The following is a 21,004-nucleotide window of genomic DNA, read 5'->3' as shown; positions in this document are numbered from 1 at the left end:
CCCCCCCAACTCTGCCGCTCGTGAATAATTCATCGCGCTCACCGCTACCCGCCTAGCCAATCGGGAATCAGCAAACCTCTGCCTGCATTCTTCTCACTTTGCATCCGGCCAATAGCAATTGGCGCGCGAGAGGGGGGGGGATCGAGATCAAAGTAGGCTAATTCCAGTATGACTATCTTGGCTTCTTAAGACGCCGTGGTCACGCCCCACATCCGCCCAGTTCTGGGCGCACCTATCTTGCTTTTTTCCGGTGGAGGAGAGACAGTGTGCAAGCAGGGGTACAAAGGGCATGAGCAAAGATAGGATTCTGGGTGCTGCTTTCCTGGTGCTAGATCGTAATTAAGGCTGCTCCCTTGATTCAGAGCAAGTAGGAGCTCCTGCGAAGAACAAAAACTCGAACGTGGCGCTTTTCCAGATTGCATTTCCTCCAATCTTGACTGCGTTTTCTTGTGTGTTGCTCTGGAACAGGTGAGGGAGAGACAAGAGCGGATGGATTCGTATTCCAACCAGGAAAGAGATACCGGTCGCAAAAAAAGTAAAACAGCCGCTCAGTGCACACAGTAATTAGAACAGGATCGTACTACTGTTGTTGGACGTGATACCAGGGTAACTTGGATTTCGAATTAAAATTCTCAGCCAAGTCGTTGCATCTTCCTTTAGGGAGATCCCTTCCCAAGCTGTATAATAAAGATTACCACCGTTAATTAGAGATCTTGTTCATACTAATATTCATGACAGTTCTAACTCTTGATCATGGCCAAATGTCTTTTGTTTCTTCTTATCTCTCTTTTCCACACACGATACTTGTGATAATTTCTAAAGGTGTTGCCCTGTTAACTCTGTTGCAGCAAGAACAGCAATTTGTGCCACAATTTACACCACAATATATCTCCGAGTAGTCTTTAAGCTGCCACAAGGCTGTTTATAATATTTCTGATAGTAGTTAAGTTTATACTGCTTGCTGTGGTGGTGAGAGCAGCAGGCAGGTTCTGATCAAGCGATAAAAACAAGCCACATCTTCTGCTTGTTTACGTTAAGAGTAATCCTATTGAACAGTAGTATATTAAACTTGCGTCAGAGAATATCATGCTGTAGATTAAAGGTACTGTGTTCACAATTATGCCTGGAAGAGAGTCCTTTAAGAGGATCTGACCAGTTTCTTGCTATTGTTTCTGAAGGGGAAGCACTGACATGACAATTATTTCAATATCTGCTTCTCTCAGTAAGCCTGGATGGAGCAGAAATAACAAACTGCATTGATTCAAATGACACATGTGCCACAGTGGTATGCAGGCTGCTGATAGAGCCTGAACATGTTACTCCCTTTTTAAATGAGCACACATAAATGCATATTTGCAAGGCTAAACATGGTAGTACGTAGTACTGTTAGGGCAGGATTTGGGGGCAGAGGTTTAAGGCCCTATTCAACAAAATAAGCAGGAGAGTCCCCACATACACAAAGAGGGGTTATCTTGCCACATTTTGAAGTAAATTAAAACACAGGCCCCCCTCAGAAACACCCTTCCAGAGAGTACCAGTGCTACCTTACCTCTAAAGCAATGGTCACCAGCCTTTTGGGGTCTCTGAGTCACATTCAACCTGAGTAAAGTGTCATGGACCTTCCCTCCCCCCACTAACCAAGCACACACTGCAACCTGTTCTATTGGCTGCAATAAAATGCTTCTTTCATGGCTAATTTCAATGGGTGAAAGGGAAGGAGACCCCTGCAAGTGCCAAAGGCGGCCACTGTGGGCATATGTGCACCTATAGATGCAATATTGGCCACCCCTAATCAAAAGATAGGGATGCGGGTGGCGCTGTGGGTTAAACCACAGAGCCTAGGACTTGCTGATCAGAAGGTCATCGGTTCGAATCCCCGCGACGGGGTGAGCTCCCGTTGCTCAGTCCCTGCTCCTGCCAACCTAGCAGTTCGAAAGCACCTCAAAGTGCAAGTAGATAAATAGGTACTACTCTGGCGGGAAGGTAAACGGCATTTCCGTGCGCTGCTCTGGTTCGCCAGAAGCGGCTTAGTCATGCTGGCCAAATGACCCAGAAACTGTATGCCAGCTCCCTCAGCCAATAAAGCGAGATGAGTGCCACAACCCCAGAGTCGGTCACAACTGGACCTAATGGTCAGGGGTCCCTTTACCTTTTAATCAAAAGATGTGCTGTGTAAGAGCATTAAGTCCAGAGTCTAAAATTGCCTAACTGCACCAAAAGTAAATTTCAAGGTTGCAAGTTTTGGAAAAGGAAGGCATGATCTAAAGCAAAATTACTGATCCAGCAGTTGTGAAAGTGATCTTTTTTATTTGTAGTTGATAGTCTTTCAGCCCACAATAAAACACTCAACTTTCAAATATCATTCACCATTAACACAAACAAACAAGAAACCCAAAAGCCACGCTGCAGCAATCAAATTACTTTTGTTCATTGTTCTGTATTGCCCAAGCCAACTGGCTTATGACTGAGTTACGATGCCACAAATCAGAGGCTGGAGGCTGCTCTGTGCATCAGCAAAACTAGGGCTAAACAGCAGAAAAAGAAAAAAAACAACAAGTGAACAGATTTAGTTTCAGCTGAATGACAAAGATTGTGAATTCAGCCTCAGGGGATTTTCTGTAGCTTTCATCTTGGTTTCCCCCCTCCAGCAAACAACTCTTGGTATTGTGAAGCCTGGCTACAAGGAAGGCTGAAACTGAGTCACCTTGCCACACTCACCTTTTTGTGACACTGTTCAGATAACAACACATTATTAAGCAGCAAGTAACTGGAAGCTCCAGAATTGCTACTTATTTTTTCTGCTATTCTTTTCCTGGTTTCATCAGAATTTTGGTCCATATATCCCTGAAGGCTAGCAAATGTCATTCTGTCACCAAAACAAGGGAGATTAGCATTTGGGTTGGTAAGACACAGTGATGTTAGTGGCTCCTGCTGGACTGGCTGCAATAAATGGCAGTCCTTCTGGCATATTTTAAGGTAGATGGTTTTGTATTTTCGTACTGTACTGTCGGGAAATCATTCCCTGATCAGCCAAGTATAATGGGTGGCTCTCAGACAGGGATAAAATAATGAAAATGGACTGGATGAGTGGCAGAAATGTAGTGCTTATTGTCTCTCAACAATTTTGTATAAAACTCTCTGCTGGCATGAAAAAAACATAAGTTTGGGACATTGTTCGACAACTTTGCGCATGTGTGGAGAAGTAGACCATTAGAGGTAGCTGGAATGCTATTATCCATCAGTTACCTAATGGAAACAAAACTGCTGTGATTTTGTGATGTACTATCCTGGAGTCCAGGGCAGGGATTGACTAGTTTCCCCATTATGGTCTGCAGATTTCAGAAAGCCACCTTTGATAATTGTGAACTGCAACACAGCAAAAGTTCTCGTTTCTTTCCACAATAGTCAAAAGTTCTCGTTTCTTTCAAGTTCTCCCCCTGCAGTGGTTTGGTATCAGATCAGGAAATCCTTTGGACCCTCAGAAACTCAAGCCAGAAAAATCTCCTGTGAATTCATTGAGGCATACTTCTAAATGAACAAGGTTAGGTCTGGGCTGTAAAGCATTTTGTGTATGGGAGTCCTGGAAGACCTGCTTCCTGCCTTGCAGGCCTTTCTCCACCTGGCCTGGGAGGCAAAGGCCCTGGAATTGACTCCAGCTACAAAAGATGAGCCAAAGAAGCCAGAGACCATCTTGGCTGGGCATAGGCAAACTCGGCCCTCCAGATATTTTTGGGACTACAACTCCCATCATCCCTAGCTAACAGGCCAGTGGTCAGGGACGATAGGAGTTGTAGTCCCAAAACATCTGGAGGGCCGAGTTTGCTTATGCCTGATCTTGGCTGTCTCTTAGGGCAGTCCCAGGTCTTCGACCCTGAGCTTCCACAACCATCATGAACTGCCTTTTGCAGGAATGGCAGCAACAGCAGCATATATGTTCTACTCTTAAGAGAGTATTTTATTCTCTTGTTCACTATTCTGTTTTAAATCTGCATTTTATATTGACTTCCTTTAGAAATGTTTTCTTTTGAAATGTTTTAAGATTTTTTTGTTAACTTTGCTGCATTAAATGTATAATAATAATAATAATAATAATAATAATAACAACAATAATAATGCACAGAACATATCTAGAGGCTCTCTAGCCCAGTCTTCTATAGGAAATCAGGGTGTTCCGCCCTCTGACAGCTCAACCTGCATAATCCAGACAGGGTGATAGCCACATTGGTCAGTAGAGCTACTCCAGAAAGAACTCATTTTCAGCCATCCATCCAAATGGGTAGAACAAATACACTTTAAGAGAACAGAGGGCAAGGCTTGCTGCTTAATGTTGACATCATATAAACATGATGGTATTTGGGTTGTGTTAGGATTACTGGTTTTCTGTTATAGCATACACCATGAAAACTTTGGTCTCTGTCTCCCCTTATACTGAAGCACTAGGACAGCTCTGATAATAGAACTAGTGTCTCTTCTTTCAGGTAACTATGACTGGGTAGGCAAAGCTGCTAAATGCCCAACAATTTTCGGTTGCTTCTCTCTGTCTTGGGCACAAAAGAAATGCAGTGCATTCTGGGAGATCATTTGGGAATCCACTTGTTAGCAAATGCTGGCAGTAGTAAACTGCAAACTACTGCCAAGTAAGAAAGCCCTGAAGTATTTGACCAGAATGCATTAATCAATCATATTTTGCCTAAGAGAAATGCACTATATGAAAGCACCCTAAAAGGACCACAAGACACTGTATTAACGTAAACCTAATTGTTATTTTATTGCTTTAGCCTCCACACTTGGCAAAAAAACCCCAACCTTCATAAACAAAACTACCTCTAAAATTTCTTAGGAAAAAACACACAGGCCCTTTATTTTTGATAACTGCTTTCTGGCTTCAACGACTGTAGCAAGTTCATAGGCAAAAAAGAGGCAGAAATTTGGTATCTGGAGAAGAAGAGAAAACTCCATAGCAGCAAGGGTTATAAATAAACTTTGTAATACAGACAGTTAATTCTCAACAGGGAATATCAATTTGCATCCTGGAGAGAAACTGTCAAGCAGAAGTATGGCAGCCCAGTAATAATGACTCCAGCTCTGAATAATTAAAGGTTCACTAACTTTATGGAAATAACACACACACACACAAACTGGTGGTGTCTTTTTCCATGGACTCTCTGCAAGATCTCCGTGTTCTGTAGTTTCCTTTCCTCTGGAAGATCATTGCTGTTGAAGACGGTGGGGAAAGCACTTGAAGAATCATCTATCTGCCCAACCACAGAACACTATTCTCAGGTTTTCACTGGCTGTTCTGTGACAACAAAGAGCATCATGCAATAACACAGGGAAAAACAATATGGTCCTCCAGATGTTAGATTACAATTCCCATCAGCCAGAGCCTGCGAGGTCAATGGTCAGGGATGATGGAAGTTGCAGTCCAACAACATTGGCTATCCCTGCAGTAATGGCTTGCTCTGCGTCACTTGTTGAATCACTGATACTGAATGTTGGTTTCTAGAGTTTTTGTTTGCCAAGGCTTCCAGATGGTACGAGCAACATTATTTATCATGGAAACACTTCCCTGGCATCAAATAACTAGCAAATCATTCCAGATTGGCAGAGCCACTATGCCATGTCCAGGCAAAAACGAAACAAAATACATTTGTGCGTTTCTGTCCAGAAATGTTTGTTTTGTTTGAACTACTCTTTGCTTTTATGAAATGGGCAGGCTCTTGCTGCATGAATATTGCATCTATTGGCGACACAAGGTAGGTAGCTATTAAATTCTATATAGTCCTGAGTAATATTTTGTATAAAACACACACCAGTTCCAAAGATGTTTCCCGATGTGACAGCAGGAACATCAGGGATGAACATCCACAGGCAGCTTGAATTCCTTGAAAGAGTAGAAAGAGATGTCTCCATTGTCTACTAGTGCAAAGACCACTGTGACATCTCCACTTTGGCAAGCAAGCTGCTTCACTGCCCTCAGGGATGGGATCGGCTCATCAAACCTATGAGAGAGAGGGGGGAGGGGAGAGAGGGAGAGAGATATGCTTATCTTTCTCAACAGCAAACGTGCTTGATTTTCTGGGGGGAAAAACATCCTGGATAATCTAACTTGGAGCAGGTTGGGAAACTGGTATTACCATGATCTAGCTGTCTGGTGACATATGTAAATTCCTGGGAATCTAGTACAGTGGTAACTCAGGTTAAGTACTTAATTCGTTCCGGAGGTCTGTTCTTTACCTGAAACTGTACTTAACCTGAAGCATCACTTTAGCTAATGGGGCCTCCCGCTGCTGCTGTAACCTGAAGCATATGTAACCTGAAGCGTATGTAACCCGAGGTACCACTGTACTGTATTCAGTGGGGGGCAGGGAATTTCAAGTCCTCATGATTAGGGACAGAATTGTGTTAACCATGCAGGTAAGTATTGGCTAAAGCAGTGGTTTTCAACCAGTGTGCCTTGGCAGTCAGGGCCGTCTTAAGCATATCCGTTGCCGTGGTGCAAAGCTCCCTCCGGTGCCCCCCCCTTTCCCAGAGTTTTTTTTAGGGAGGACGGTGCTGCCGGCGGGGGTGGAGGAGGCGGGCAGTGGCTGGAGGGTGGCTCCTCTGGCGGGGAAGAGGCAGAGGCTGGACACGGCACCTCCTGGCTCAGCTGGCTGCTTCGTGCCGCGGTGGCCATGGCAGACGGAGGCTCCAGGCACGGTGCTGCTTCGGCGTGGCATGGCGGAGGTGGCGAGCTGATGTCGGGAGGCGCTGCATCCAGCCTCTGCCTCTTCCCTGGTGCCCTCCAGAACTTGGTGCCCCGCGCCACTAGCCTCTATGAGTAAGACGCCCCTGATGGCAGTGCAGGTATGCGCTCTGCTGTTGGGGGCTGGCCAGGGGGTGCTGGTTGCTAGGAGCTGAGGTGGCCTCGGAGTAAACAAGCAAGTGGGTGAGGAAGCCCATTCAGTCAGTTCGTCAGCCCTTGCTGTTGGGAATGGACAGGTAAGTCACAGGCCCCTGTGGGGCAGTGTAAAGAGGCACCTCTCTTTCGGGCAGAGGGGGCAGCTCAGAAACTAGGGGCGGCAGCAGCGGCTGCTCAGAAGAAGAAGAAGAAGAAGAAGAAGAAGAAGAAGAAGAAGAGGAGTTTGGATTTGATATCCCGCTTTATCATTACCCGAAGGAGTCTCAAAGCGGCTAACATTCTCCATTCCCTTCCTCCCCCACAACAAACACTCTGTGAGGTGAGTGAGGCTGAGAGACTTCAGAGAAGTGTGACTAGCCCAAGGTCACCCAGCAGCTGCATGTGTAGGAGCGGAGACGCGAACCCGGTTCACCAGATTACTAGTCTACTGCTCTTAACCACTACACCACACTGGCTCTCAGAGGACTCCCAAGGAGAGGGGAGAGGAGAGGAGCCTACAGGAACACTCCACAAAGGAGGGTGTTCGATAAAGGGTGAGGGGCTGCCAGCTCTGCAGGCAAGGGGTGACATAACTGGGCTCCTGAACCCCACAGGGGTGCCACAGAAAGAATGTAGTTGGTCAAGGGAGCCGTGGACTCAAAGAGATTGAAAACCTCTGGGCTAAAATATCGGCCACAGAACCAGAAAGTATAGAGGGGGCTAGGGAATTCAGCAGCTGGGATTCAGAGTCCTCACATGGTCTCCACAACCAGGTTCCTGCCCCAAATCAAAGAGCACTACTAACAAGCAGTCCTTGTGTGTCTCTTGGGTTGGTGGAAGACTCTCTTATACTTACACCCACACCTGGACTGCAGCAGGAAGCTGCCCAGCTGGCATGATCTCCTCTCTAAATGCAGGCATCCTTGGTGACTGACTGCGGAAGAGTTCCACTTTCTCAGCATGTACATTGCTTTTAAGGACTTCAAACCGTTCAACTACAGTACTCTAAAAATCCATTGTTAATGCAACCCATTAGAGCTAAAACTTCCACTTTTTTGAAGGAAGACTTAGGCTCTCTCCATAACAAAACTGTAAGCTAAATTCTTTAACAGATTAGGCTATGTAACTTTGCTGATCAATAAACTTATGAGTGCCTAGTACCTCCGAACACACATCCGGACGTTAGGCTTCCCAGGGTCATTCTTCTTGAAGCTGGAAGCCACATCTGCTTGATAGACATCAAAATCAATCTTCATATCCCTGGTATCGTTCTGCAGTCTGTTGAGGAGGTTAGTTATCAGTACAAAGCTTGAAAGGTCTCCTGTACCCACAGAGAAGTACCAGAGGAGGGAAAAACAGGAAAGCACATCTTTAGCTACAGCATATTTTGGCAGGATCTAGAGTGGAATTAAGGGAAGGGGACCCATAACTTCTTAAGGTGTTAAAAGAGTTGGCTGGGAGAGGGCGTTGAGAGTGGGCATCATAATGAGGCCAGGGAACTCAGGAGGATAGCAAAGGCAAACTCTGAACTTCCAGTTTCTGATACTTTAAAACAGGCATGGCCAAACTTGGCCCTCCGGCTGTTCTGGGACTACAACTCCCATCATCCCTAGCTAACAGGACCAGTGGTCAGGGATGATGGGAAGTGTAGTCCCAAAAACAGCTGAAGGGCCAAGTTTGGCCATGCCTGCTTTAACAGATATCCAGATTAATTCCACAGCTAGGTAGGTTAGACATTAGCTTTTAAACAGACAGCAGTGTTTCCCCGGGGGCTCTGAAATCCACCTCCCCAACCACCACACACAGCAGATTTCATTTGCACGCTCCCAATGAACACCAAACAAGCCTCTAACTTAATTTTTGCAGTCGTTACACAACCCAGAATTACAAAGCTTCCCTATCAGATACGGAACCACAGGCTCTGGATTTCAGTATTCGAAGCATTGCCACCGCCTGAGACTCATGAACGAGAGCGTCTCACAGAGGATGTTCTCTACTGACAAAGATGAATGGCAAGCAGATAAATCTGAACTGAACTTGCAACTGATATCCTCCCATTTCTATGACTGGAAGAAGCAGGGACATTCAGGTAGACACTGCACTTTGCCCATGATTATTAGTTTGTTTGGATGTTAGTCCTTTGGTAAGCACGTGTCTGGCACATAATTTAAAACAGCATTCGAAGTTCATGAGCTGCCACAGAATCACACAACTGGAGAGTTGGAAGGGACCCTGAGGATTATCTAGTCCAACCCCCTGCAATGTAGGAATGGGCAGCTGTCCCATACAGGGATCAAACCTGCAACCTTGGCGTTATTGGTGCCATGCTCTAACCCATGGGTAGGCAAACAAAGGCCCAGGGGCCGGATCCAGCCCAAACGTCTTCTAAATCCAGCCCGTGGACGGCTCAGGAATCAGCGTGTTTTTACATGAGTAGAATGTGTCCTTTTATTAAAAATGCATCTCTGGGTTATTTGTGGGGCCTGCCTGGTGTTTTTACATGAGTAGAATGTGTGTAATAATAATAATAATAATAATAATAATAATAATAATAATAATAATAATATTTATACCCTGCCCATCTGGCTGAGTTTCCCCAGCCACTCTGGCCGGCTCCCAATCGAGTGTTAAAAACAATACAGCATTAAATATTAAAAACTTCCCTAAAAATGCATCTCTGGGTTATTTGTGGGGCATAGGCATTCATTCATCCACCCCCCAAAAAATATAGTCCGCCCCCCCCCCAAGGTCTGAGGGACAGTGGACCAGCCCCCTGCTGAAAAAGTTTGCTGACCCCTGTGAGTCTAACCAACTGAGCTATGTTTCAATTTAAAATCAGGAGTGAAATATTTTAAAGTCAGTATACAAAGTGTAGAATAGCTGCTAACACCTAGAACCACAGAGAGAGATTAAAAAGCATTTGGCCAGCTTTCTCAACTTGATACTTACAGAGATGCCTCATCCAGGATATGGGAGGGCTGGAACACACTGATCTGTTGGAGCACACTCGCTAGTGGGGAGAACACAAGAGAGGTCTGCATTAGGGGCATGCATTCTTCAAAGATCTTATCTGCCCTGATTAGGCATTCTCTTCATTCTGACCACCCCACCCTCCACTCCAACAAAGCTATACACACCTTCCTCTCCTTCTGCCCAGAGGATCTGTGGATGAGAACAGTTGTATGCTAAGAGAATGAAGCAATAAAATGCACATTCGGTAAATAGAAAGAGGGTGGCAAGCATGTACTGTACTGCTTTTCTCAAAGTACAAGAAGGTTTTCCAATTGAAGTAGAGGGGATGCCAGGAAACCGGGAAGTATGTTCACACGTGGTGGGGGTGTACATACGTACACATATATTTTTTTTTGCAAAGGGTGATTAAGGAGATAACAGAAATCACTGGGTTACAGCTGACCCAAAGTCCAGAGGTAGCACTATTATAAATTTACAATGGAGTGGAAGTTTCACAGGCTATGAAGGACTTGCTCACAAATTTATTGACAGCTGAACAAATTATGATAGCTAGGAAGTGGAAGGGAAAGAAGAATATAAAATGGAAGAATGGTAAAAAAAGGGGGGGTGTGGGATATAGCTATGAATGCTAAATTAACATGTGCCATTAAGGTAAGATGGGGAATATGCAGGAGAAATGATTTTGAGGAGATATGGAAGGTATTTGTAGAATTTGTAGTGTTTAAATGGAAAGGGGTCAAACCATCACAAGAGGTGTTGAAATTCTGGGAGGTTGGATAGTTACAATGGAATGGTTTCGGTGGTGGGGTGCACATTTTTATTCTTATTAATTTATGGTTATTAAAATAAAATAAAATAAATAATTTTTTTGAATTAAAAAAAAGTTAAGTAGCTGGGCAGTGGGGGAAGGCACAGAAAAAGATGTGACGAAGGCAATATAAAGGGGGAAATGACAAACTGGGTCACCAAGCTAGTAGACAATCTGCCCCACTGGTTCTTGCCACTAATTGCATCACATCCCTGGAGGCATCAGCTTGAAAGGTGCATGCCATGGACAGTTTCTTGGCCTGGTCCTTGGCCTGTTTGGGAATATCATCCCTCTGAAGGAGTTGCTCCGTCCAGAGGACTGATGTAAGAACTGCCCTTCAGGAGCCTCTGGGGAAACCTGAATTCTAGCCTGTCGCCCTACCTCAAAAGGGATCAAAGCCTCTTTTCAACAATACCTGTTGAAAGTTCTTGGTCTGGCTTCACAAGCGGGGTGACCGCCTGCTCCCAGAGGTGTGCAGGGCGGTTCCGTTCCTCCCACCGCCTCCTCTCTTTCAGAAGCGCCTTATACTCTTGCCACGTGGAGCAGCGCCGGACTTCTCTATCCTCGTTGACGCTGCTTTTGTACCTGCTCTCCCACTTCAGCTGTTCCCGCTCCTTGCGGGTTAACCTCTCGTGCTTCTGGTTGAGCTTCCTGCACCAACGGGTCGCATCAACCTCCCGGGCCGTTATGTTCTCCGGAAGGAGCCTCTTATCAGGCTCTGCCAGGAGGGTCTGCGGGCAATCGGCACCCATGTTAGGGAAAGCAATAGTGGTGTAATCCCAGCGGGAAGGAGCGACGTCGCTGCGGTCCCCACGAAAGGTCTTGCTAGACCTCTTCTTGTCATCTTGAGCACGAGCTGGAGCTTCTCTTGGGACGCTACAAGATGGTGCTGGCTCCACAACTGCAGTTTTAGGATCTGAAGCCTTTGTGCTTTCCTTGGAAGAATCATCGGACGTTGGGTGCCTGGAACTCTCGTGATACCGCCTGGTCTTTTGGGGCGACTCTCTGCATTCCTGAGACTTCTCTGACGCTTTGGGTTTCTTGTCTTGTGACAACCTAATCAAAGGGAAAAGGGAAATAAATTATATTATATTAATTTATTATTAAAATGTATATACCACCCTTAATCTGAAGATTTCAGGGTGCTTCACAAGATTAAAAAAAGGATAGAAGCACAAAATTAACACTTAAAACAAAAACAAAACAAAAATCCCCCTCCCACAAACTCATTTAAAAGGCCATAGAATATTAATCAGTTAAAGGCCTGGTCGAAGAGGAACATTTTCTTTTTCTTTAATTATTTTTAAAAAATTATTTCCAAATTATTACAAATCAAACCAAATTACCATATTTTCCCGTCTATAAGACATCCCCATGTATAAGATGCCCCCTATTTTTGAGGACTGTCATCCTTTACTAGTCGTTAGTCCATTCTTGCAGCTGACCTTTCCCCCCCTTACAAGCAGTGCCTTGGTTACATCTTATAAATATAAAATCCATTTCACATGTGTAGCCCTTCAAAAACATTGTAGTTTCAGACCTGATGTGCTGGGAGAACTAATTACTATCTTCCCTTATAACACTTTCACCTGGCACCTACAGATGTATAATGAAGGCCCCAGACAAATAAAACATGGGCATGTTCCTTTACCATCAAAAACTACCAAGGTCACAGTATTCGAAGGAATCCATTAGGCCCCACCTGTTATCTAACGCAATAACCGCTATTATTGAGTTATTGACTCTTTTCACTGGCACGGGTGGAACTGTGGGTTAAACCACAGAGCCTAGGGCTTGCCGATCAGAAGGTCGGCGGTTTGAATCCCCGCAACGGGGTGAGCTCCCGTTGTTCGGTCCCAGCTCCTGCCAACCTAGCAGTTCGAAAGCACATCAAGTGCAAGTAGATAAATAGGTACCACTCTGGCGGGAAGGTAAACGGCATTTCCGTGCGCTGCTCTGGTTCGTCAGAAGCGGCTTAGTCATGCTGGCCACATGACCCAGAAGCTGTACGCTGGCTCCCTCGGCCAATAAAGCGAGATGAGCGCCGCAACCCCAGAGTCAGGCACGACTGGACCTAATGGTCAGGGCTCCCTTTATCTACCCTTTGGGAATGGGTGCAAAACCTGCAGGCTTCCAGATGATGTTGGGATACCAAGCTCCCATCTGCCACAGCCAGCATGGCCAATGATTAGTGATGATAGGAGCTGGAGTCCAGCAACCTCTGCAGGGCACCAAATTGGCCACCCCTACATTGTGGCAAGTGGCAAACATGAAAAGTGCTGGGGGGACAGGACAGAAACAGAACTGATACATTTCACAGTATGCAGTAACATGCCCACCTAGGGCTAGCCAGTCAAGGGCACCGCTCCCAGCATCTGTATGGTTTTACCGAGGGCTGGAGCTCCTCCGCCTCTTGCTGCGGCTTCTCTCTGTGCCCTGGCAGTGGCTATCCAGATTCAGCTGCCTCTCATATGGCGTTGGAACAGTGCTGTGGAGTTAAAAGGGGAATTAGAAGATGGTATTAACCTCTGAGTAGGTTGGCTAAGATTTACAAGACAGAAGCAGATAAGTGCTGGAAGAGTAAAGAGGTGGAGGGAACATTCTTTCACATCGTTCTACCCGGACACTGAGGTCCAGCACCGAGGGCCTTTTGGCAGTTCCTTCACTAAGAGAAGCCAAGTTACAGGGAACCAGGCAGAGGGCCTTCTCGGTAGTGGCACCCACCCTGTGGAATGCCCTCCCATCAGATGTCAAAGAGAACAACAACTACCAAACTTTTAGAAGACATCTGAAGGCAGCCCTGTTTAGGGAAGCTTTTAATGTTTGATGTATTACTGTATTTTAATATTTTGTTGGAGTGGTTTGTTGTAAGCCGCCCATAGTGGCTAGAGAAGCCCAGCCAGATGGGCGGGGTATAAATAATAAATGATAAATAATAAATTATTATGTGGTGGACATGTAAAAAGGTAAAAGAGGATTAGGAAATGATCTATGATGAACTGAAAAAAAATAAATGTTTAAAATTACTTTCCTCCCCAAAACCAGAGTCCTTTCTGCTGGGGATAACCCAGACTGAAATCCCCAGGTGTCAGAAAAGGTTATTCATGTACGCAACAACTGCAGCCCGTGTTTCGTTAGCCCCAAAATGGAAAGTGAGCGAGGTCCCAGCTCAAGAGGATTGGCAACTCAAGTTGACAGAATATGCACAGCTTGCAGATTTAACATACAGAATAAGAGAGCAAGGAGAACATACGTTTAAAGAAGATTGGAAAATGTTTATTGAGTATATGGAAAATAAGTGTGTACAGCTGAAAACGCTGGCAACATTAAGATAAATTCAACAGTGTTAATAATTCTTGATGGATGTAATAGTGGGAAATTTATTTGAATGGTTATGGTAAAATACGCAGGGATGCAAGATATGTAAAATGAACCATGGAAGGAGAAGGAGGAAGTCATTGGATATTTTAAAGTTTGTAAAATGTTTATTTGAAATTGTAAAACAGAAAATTTAATAAAAATTATTATATAAAAAAGGGGAATCAGAGAACAGATACCAGGACATGCCATTCACTCTTAGCTGCAAAAGCCTTTTTAGCAACGCAGAAATGAAGTTGGGAAACCTCCCTTCCTCCTGGTTATCAGCTCTTCAGCTGATTAATCCATAGACTCATTTGAAATCGAAGGAAGAAGTGGGAAGCAAAATCCATATACAGGTCTCATGACTGACCCAAAGGATGGGAAGGTATGCACTAACCTTGGGAGGTTGGGATGTCAAAACAGAGGGAGGGGGAGAGAGACAGAAGGAACCAACATGCAATGCTAAGGGGGTGCCTAAAGGAAAACCTTGAGAAAGGTGTTCTAAGGGAGGGAGAAAGACCACCATCAAACAATTACCTGGGACGGAATCTCAGAACGATGTAACCCAGTCTTTTCAAGTGGCTGAATACCTTAAAACAAGGGTGAAAATGAAGTCTGACTTTTGTGTCCTTTTCAGGATCATACAACAAAATTTGGATTAACATTACCCATGACGGAAAGTCATTCTGCTCAGCTGCTGCTATTGCCTCTCCAGCAGAGGTGTGTAGGGGTAGGTGTGTGTGTGTGTGTGTGTGTGTGTGTGTGTCTGGCAGCACCAACAGTTTGAAACTCCCTACCTATTGAAATCAAGCAGGCACCTTCACCCCTTTCTGCACCTGCTAAAAATATTCTTGTTTAGACAAGCCTACCCAGATGCTTAGAAAGTTGAGGTAATTTTAATCAGTTTTAGTATTTTAACTTTAGTATGTTTTGAGGTTGGGTTGTAATTTTGCTTGATTTTATCGCATTATCTTTTTGTTAACTGCTTTGAGGTGTTGTTGTTTTTACAATCAAGCGGTGTATAAATTTTAGAAAATAAAATAGTAACAATAAAAATCTGTATCAGATCTATGTCGCCAAAGGCACATTTATCATGTAAGCTTTTCCAAAACACATTACAAAACAAAAACAATATTTGCAGAGTGATCGTGACTCATTTTGCTTTGCATGTTAATGCTTTGCCACCCCAAAGCACTTATTATTTATTATTATTATTATTATTATTATTATTATTATTATTATTATTTACAAGGAGAGTAGCTCACAGCCTGTGCTGCAGCACCTGGTAAGATGCCAGAGAGGCTTGCACTTCTCTTCCAAACATAATCACAGGCACCATTCACCCTTGTGGAGAATGCCACAAATCAGCTGAAGAGCCCTTATACTGCCAGACTCACAGATCTTAACTTCCCATTATGGAAAAGAAAGAAAAAGAGGAGGTGTATACACTCTCTCTCACTCTCTCACTCTCTCTCTCTCTCACACACACACACACTTTTATAAAAAGTAATTAAAAAAAAGGGGTGTTATAGAGCTATCAGATACCACAGCAGATATTGTTTATGCTTTCATAGAATATTGAAGCGTGAAAAATATTTTAAGTCTCCTATGTTACTTAACAGAAAGCCCAAAACACTGGTAGTATACTGACACACATCCTTCGCTGCCAGAGTAAATGCATCTGCTAACTATATTGTGGTAACCAATTTGGCACAGGGCTGTTTGCTTTGAACCTCCACACAACTCCCAGTCCCCAGGGAATGAGAGAAACTCCTTCCATCACTCAGAAACTAAATACTTCGCCAACACAGGTTGATACGTCTCCAAATGTGCTTCTGTGCTTGCTGCAGAACTCTCGCCATTTTCATTCGTTCCGATTCAGTGCCGTACGTGTGAGCTTGGGCTTTGTCGGCTTTTCCATGAGATCGATACCTGCAGCCGAACCCAAATCCTGAGACATACCTGGTACTTCAGCAGGCTCACTGTCTTCTGGGATAGCAGATTCTCATAGGCTTCCTGAACTGACATAGGCAGGCCTCTGTAGAACAGCTGAATAGATCCCTAGAAGACAGGAGCATAACATTTAGGAATTAAAGCCTGCATACAAACTCTGTGGGGACCATATTCTGTGGTCTCAGGAGCCAGCCAGCCAGCCAGCCCATTTTAACTCAGAAGTACACTGCTTTTTTCTTTAACCTTCCCTCTTGGGGATTTAGGGCAACAGCATGTATTGAGGTGGAGAGCAGAGGGTATGTCCCACTTGGGCTGAATAGGATCCTTAACATCTATTGCAAGAATGTTTTGGGGACCTGGTCCAATCCCAACACATGCACCCAGGTGCTTAGAGATCCATATGCACAGGTATACACTGCCTACCCTTTACAAAGAACAAGGGCAGCTTTTCCCAACCTTAGGTATTCAGATGTTGTTGGGATGACAACCCCTTTCATCCCTGACCACTGACCATGCTGGCTAGGAGTGATGAGAGTTGGGAGTCCAACTGGGGAAGGTGACACTAGTGTAACAGAGTCTGCTCTCAGTCTGTGCCAAGAGGAACAGAGGCAACCAGGCCATGGAAGCAGCAGAAAACAATGGAGAAAACTGTAGCAAGGGTATATTGACCCCTTCTCTTGTTGTTGTTTAGTCGTTTAGTCGTGTCCGACTCTTCGTGACCCCATGGACCAGAGCACGCCAGGCACTCCTGTCTTCCATTGCCTCCCGCAGCTTGGTCAGGCTCATGTTGGTAGTTTCGAGAACACTGTCCAACCATCTCGTCCTCTGGCGTCCCCTTCCCCTTGTGCCCTCCATCTTTCCCAACATCAGGGTCTTTTCCAGGGAGTCTTCTCTTCTCATGAGGTGGCCAAAGTATTGGAGCCTCAGCCTCACAATCTGTCCTTCCAGTGAGCACTCAGGGCTGATTTCCTTAAGAATGGATAGGTTTGTTCTTCTTGCAGTCCATGGGACTCTCAAGAGTCTCCTCCAGCACCATAATTCAAAAGCATCAATTCTTCGGCGAGCAGCCTTCTTTATGGTCCAGCTCTCACCTCCATACATCACTACTGGGAAAACCATATCTTTTACTATACGGACGTTTGTTTGCAAGGTGACGTCTCTACTTTTTAAGATGCTGTCTAGGTTTGAGCACCATAAAAACACAAAGGGGCAATGCCAGCTATTTTCTAAGCACACAGTATCATCCTCTCCTTACTTCAGCTAGGGTGGAATATGGCATTAATACAAGGCATGGTTTGTTACATCAATTCTTTTTAGCAGTGCACGATTACCCCTGTGCACATTCTGCACTCTCCTTCCCCCTCTGTCCCCATCCTACTTCTGTGCTCCACAGATAAATGTGCATATTTGCAAACGATCATCATTATTCTGCGACAGGTGGCTTCATGGAGCTTGAGACCTTTCTGCGAGGTGCTGCAGGACAAATGAGGAGGGGAAGGCAGCTGCCCATGCAAAATCCCACTCGGCACTTGATAAAAACATGGAATCAAAATTTCTTAAGCCTGCAAGCCCAGTCTACTTACACATTCCAGGAGGTACAGGGCTTCTTCTGGATGCAAGCATTGCTTTCCGTGCTCTGCAAAACCCATAGTATGCCAAAATTTCCCCTGGCAAGAAAAGAACATGTCAGTTGTTAGGATTAGCTCTAGACAGATACACAAGCCTTCAAAATGGTTTTCTGCAAGGTAAGGCATGCCCAGAAAGGCTGGATCCTTTAAGGAAAATATTCCAGACTCTCTCCTATACTTTGTGATGTAGTCATATCCTCTCCATCAGGCTTTTGGCTATATATAAGAGGAGAACCTATATATAAGAGGAGAACCTGTGGCATGAATTGCAGGTGAGGCTTGAGGATGTGTCACCTTCTACCTTTTGTGAAAGCTGCTGTTTGAGAAGATTACAGTGGGGCACAATCTACCTTCCACATCTCTATTTAAGGATACCCATAGCTTCCCCATCTAGATCTCTGCATGACAGTTCTTGTAGCTATGCAGCTCTATATTATTTACTCAGGCTACCTATCCATGTCCCATGCTTCAATTACAGTGGCTGCCTTCCTGCCTTATCTTTTGCTTACAGGCATAGGCAAACTTGTCCCTCCAGATGTTTTGGGACTACAATTCCCATCATCCCTGACCACTGGTCCTGTTAGCTAGGGATGATGGGAGTTGTAGTCCCAAAACATCTGGAGGGCCGAGTTTGCCTATGCCTGGCTTAGAATGCCACAGGGAAGCAAGATGTGGATGAAACTGGGAGGAACTGGGGGTGAAGCATGTAGATTTCATGAAGCCACCTGCCACCCCCTCATCATCTAAGCGCTGCACTGGCCAGCCCCGTCAGAGAAGCTGCTCTCTAGGGAGAGTAGCAGGTTCCAAAACCAATCCAGCCTCTCCCAAGCTGAACACTGCAAAAGCACCTTCCACACTGAGCTGTGCAAGAAGAAAAGCCATACCAGGCAAGGCCTAGACCACGATCCAAACTCCACTCTGTGTGGTGGGGTGTTTTTTTTTTAATTTGAAGGCAGGCTCTGTAGGGACGCTACGTAATTAAAAAAGAGCAAGAAACAACAGCATAAAGATGAACAGTGCGACTTACAGCAGGGGTTTTCAGCTCAACAATACCTTCCTGGGGCTTCCACTCAGCTGCCACCAGACTTCCCCTACAAAATAAGTTTAAATAAAATTATATCCTGTTACCTTAACTGAAAAGGGGTTAAGAAACCGTTTTAGTCTTAGCTGGAAGTACAACCTTTTGAAAAAAGATCAGGGGGCAACTCTTGTCATGTAAAATCCTTATGTAAAAACAGTTTCTTCTGTATCCAGCTTCAAACTGCCTTGCAAAGAAATCAGGAACTGTGAATCTACATTTTTAACGCATTCAGTTATTTCACTGTATACATGCTTCCGTCTCTCAATCTGCAGAATAGGGCTGACAGTGCTCATCAGTCACAGAGGCAGCACTATACTTCCCTATAGTGGCCTGGCAAACGATGTTTGAAGCTTCTTTACCCTCTAAGTCAGGCCAGCAGTTTAAACAGTTTGAGACCAGTCAATCTGTCAGACTGTCTCTGCCTCCTTGGACCTGCACACCCATACAAAGCTCATCATCCAATGCTTGCTCCATGTCCTTCAAACTCATCATTTGCCTGGGACATGGGACAGAACATTTTCCGTTGCAGTAACCCTGGCTCTGAAACAACCTCCCTAGATGGGTTTGTGTAGCTCATTCTCTTGTGGTTTTTAGGCTTACACACATGCATGCACAATGTGGTTTAATCTCTCCCTGGTGTCTTAATGCTTTTTTAAAAAATGACAGTTTTAATTGTTGATTGTTATTGTTCTATTTTATTGCGGTATTACACTACATACAACCGCTCCACACGCTCTTCCTCCAAAAGCTGCCAGTGTTCTTCCCGGCACTGGCGCAGCCTCTCCTCTTGCTCTTGCGATCCATCGGGAAGGAAATCCTTCTGGCCATGTGAGCGCTGAGGGACCTTGTGATCACGTGTGCGAGCAGACAACAGCTCTGCTGGGCTGTAAGCAAAATTAAAGAAGGGCAACGACTCAAAAACCCAGTGCTATCAACACAAAAGGGCCTTGTGGCATCAGGACAGGGGCCCCTCTGGTCTAGCATACTGTTCCCCAAAGTGGCCAGTTTATGGGAAAACCACAGAGCATAATACAAGGGCAATCTGGAGCCCTCCAGATGTTTTGGACCCCCCAACTCCCATCCAGCAGTCCAAAACATCTGGAGGGCTCCAGGTTGATAAAGGCCAGGTCTACTGGATCACCTCTATCCACTCGCCTACACTCTCAACTTACTCCATACGATTAATGAGGCAGGACTTATCTTTGCAGGAGACACACTGCTTCAGCAAAACTTGTGACTTCTATATGCTTGCTAACTTCAAAAGTGCTTTCTAACAGTTTACCTGAAGTTATGCTAACCAGTCTGCAATTTCTCAGGCCCCTTTTTAAAGAATTGTCATTACAAACCTCAGACCTAGGGGACAAGTTACATATTTTTGTCAGGAGATCTCCCATTTTCTGGAATAACTTTCTAAGATGCCAGCCATACAAAATTAGTAGAGCCAGTCCACCCAGCACTGCACAAAATCACTTAAAAAAGAGAGAGCCACAACTAAAAAAATTAAACCCTGGGAAACCGGAAAGGTGTTTCCCAATGCAATCCCAAAAGGCTGAAGCCAACGTAAAATATGAGCACTTCCCACATCTGAATGATTTAATAACTTTCAGGCGGATATACCAGTAAAGGCTTAGGAATTCGTTTCCTGCCACCACGACACGCCTCGTTTACTTTCTTAAAAAGCTCCTTCTTAAAAAGGGAGCGCCCAGAATACGGGATCCAGGACGGACGGACCAAGAGGAGGACAGGGCGGAGCCCCTTGCTCCCGCGGTCGTGTCTCCTGCAGCCAAAGTTGCGTGCATTCACGTGTTGCTGTTTTCACAGCACCGACTTATAACTCTCCACTACCCGCGTTCTCCGGGCTGCAGCCTCGCACTTCCGCCTCTGCCCGAGCCGCAGGCCGCCGCGCCCACGTGGCCGTTCACCCCGGGGGAAGAGGGAGCCCCGACCGGGCGCTGGGCGGCCCCTATAAGCTCGCTCGCATCCGCCCGCCACGCACCTGGCCCGGGTTACCTGAGCAAACGGCGACCCTCAGCAAGACGTAGCTCAGCATCCATGGATTCCACTCGCCCCGCCCACTTGGGCCCTCCGACTCTTGCCCGCTCTCCTTCCCTGGGTCCTAGCGCCGGAAAGGTTTCTAGCGAAGCAAGGACGCTTCTCCTCCGGGTCTCCAAACCGGCGTGAAAAGCGAAACAACGACGCTCACACAACATCTTTTGGGTGGGGAGGGGGCAGGTGCATTTTCAATAGGAAACTGTCAAGGATCCAGATCTGGATCGGGATGCTGTGCAGGAACGTTGCTTTCCCCCCCTTCAATACTGGTA

At 45.4% G+C, this 21,004-nt stretch overlaps 1 protein-coding gene across 4 annotated transcripts; it reads right to left on the bottom strand.

Annotated features, from left to right (window-relative positions):
* Positions 1 to 146: 146 nt before the first annotated feature.
* Positions 147 to 20,792, bottom strand: TSEN54 (tRNA splicing endonuclease subunit 54). Of its 4 annotated transcripts, XM_028716877.2 has the most exons (12): positions 20,694 to 20,791; positions 19,403 to 19,567; positions 18,630 to 18,693; positions 17,558 to 17,641; positions 15,984 to 16,082; positions 14,559 to 14,611; positions 13,051 to 13,149; positions 11,077 to 11,717; positions 9,830 to 9,890; positions 8,042 to 8,158; positions 5,814 to 6,002; positions 147 to 677 (listed from the first exon to the last, which is right to left on the bottom strand). In XM_028716877.2, exons 1-11 carry the CDS (start codon positions 20,735 to 20,737, stop codon positions 5,852 to 5,854), a joined length of 1,578 nt encoding a protein of 525 aa, XP_028572710.2. In that variant the 5' UTR covers positions 20,738 to 20,791; the 3' UTR covers positions 147 to 677; positions 5,814 to 5,851. The 4 variants fall into 4 exon arrangements, with proteins under 4 accessions (XP_028572710.2, XP_028572709.2, XP_028572713.2 ...); XM_028716876.2 differs by lacking the exon at positions 147 to 677 and having other exon boundaries at positions 4,744 to 6,002; XM_028716880.2 differs by lacking the exons at positions 147 to 677; positions 19,403 to 19,567; positions 20,694 to 20,791 and adding an exon at positions 18,783 to 19,375 and having other exon boundaries at positions 4,744 to 6,002.
* Between the last annotated feature and the right edge of the window lie 212 nt (positions 20,793 to 21,004).

Source organism: Podarcis muralis, chromosome 2 (genome assembly GCF_964188315.1).
Source record: "Podarcis muralis chromosome 2, rPodMur119.hap1.1, whole genome shotgun sequence".
In the NCBI taxonomy this organism is placed as follows: domain Eukaryota; kingdom Metazoa; phylum Chordata; class Lepidosauria; order Squamata; family Lacertidae; genus Podarcis; species Podarcis muralis.
The sequence above is the reverse complement of the archived record's forward strand: the minus strand, read 5'-3'. Positions and strand labels throughout refer to the sequence as shown.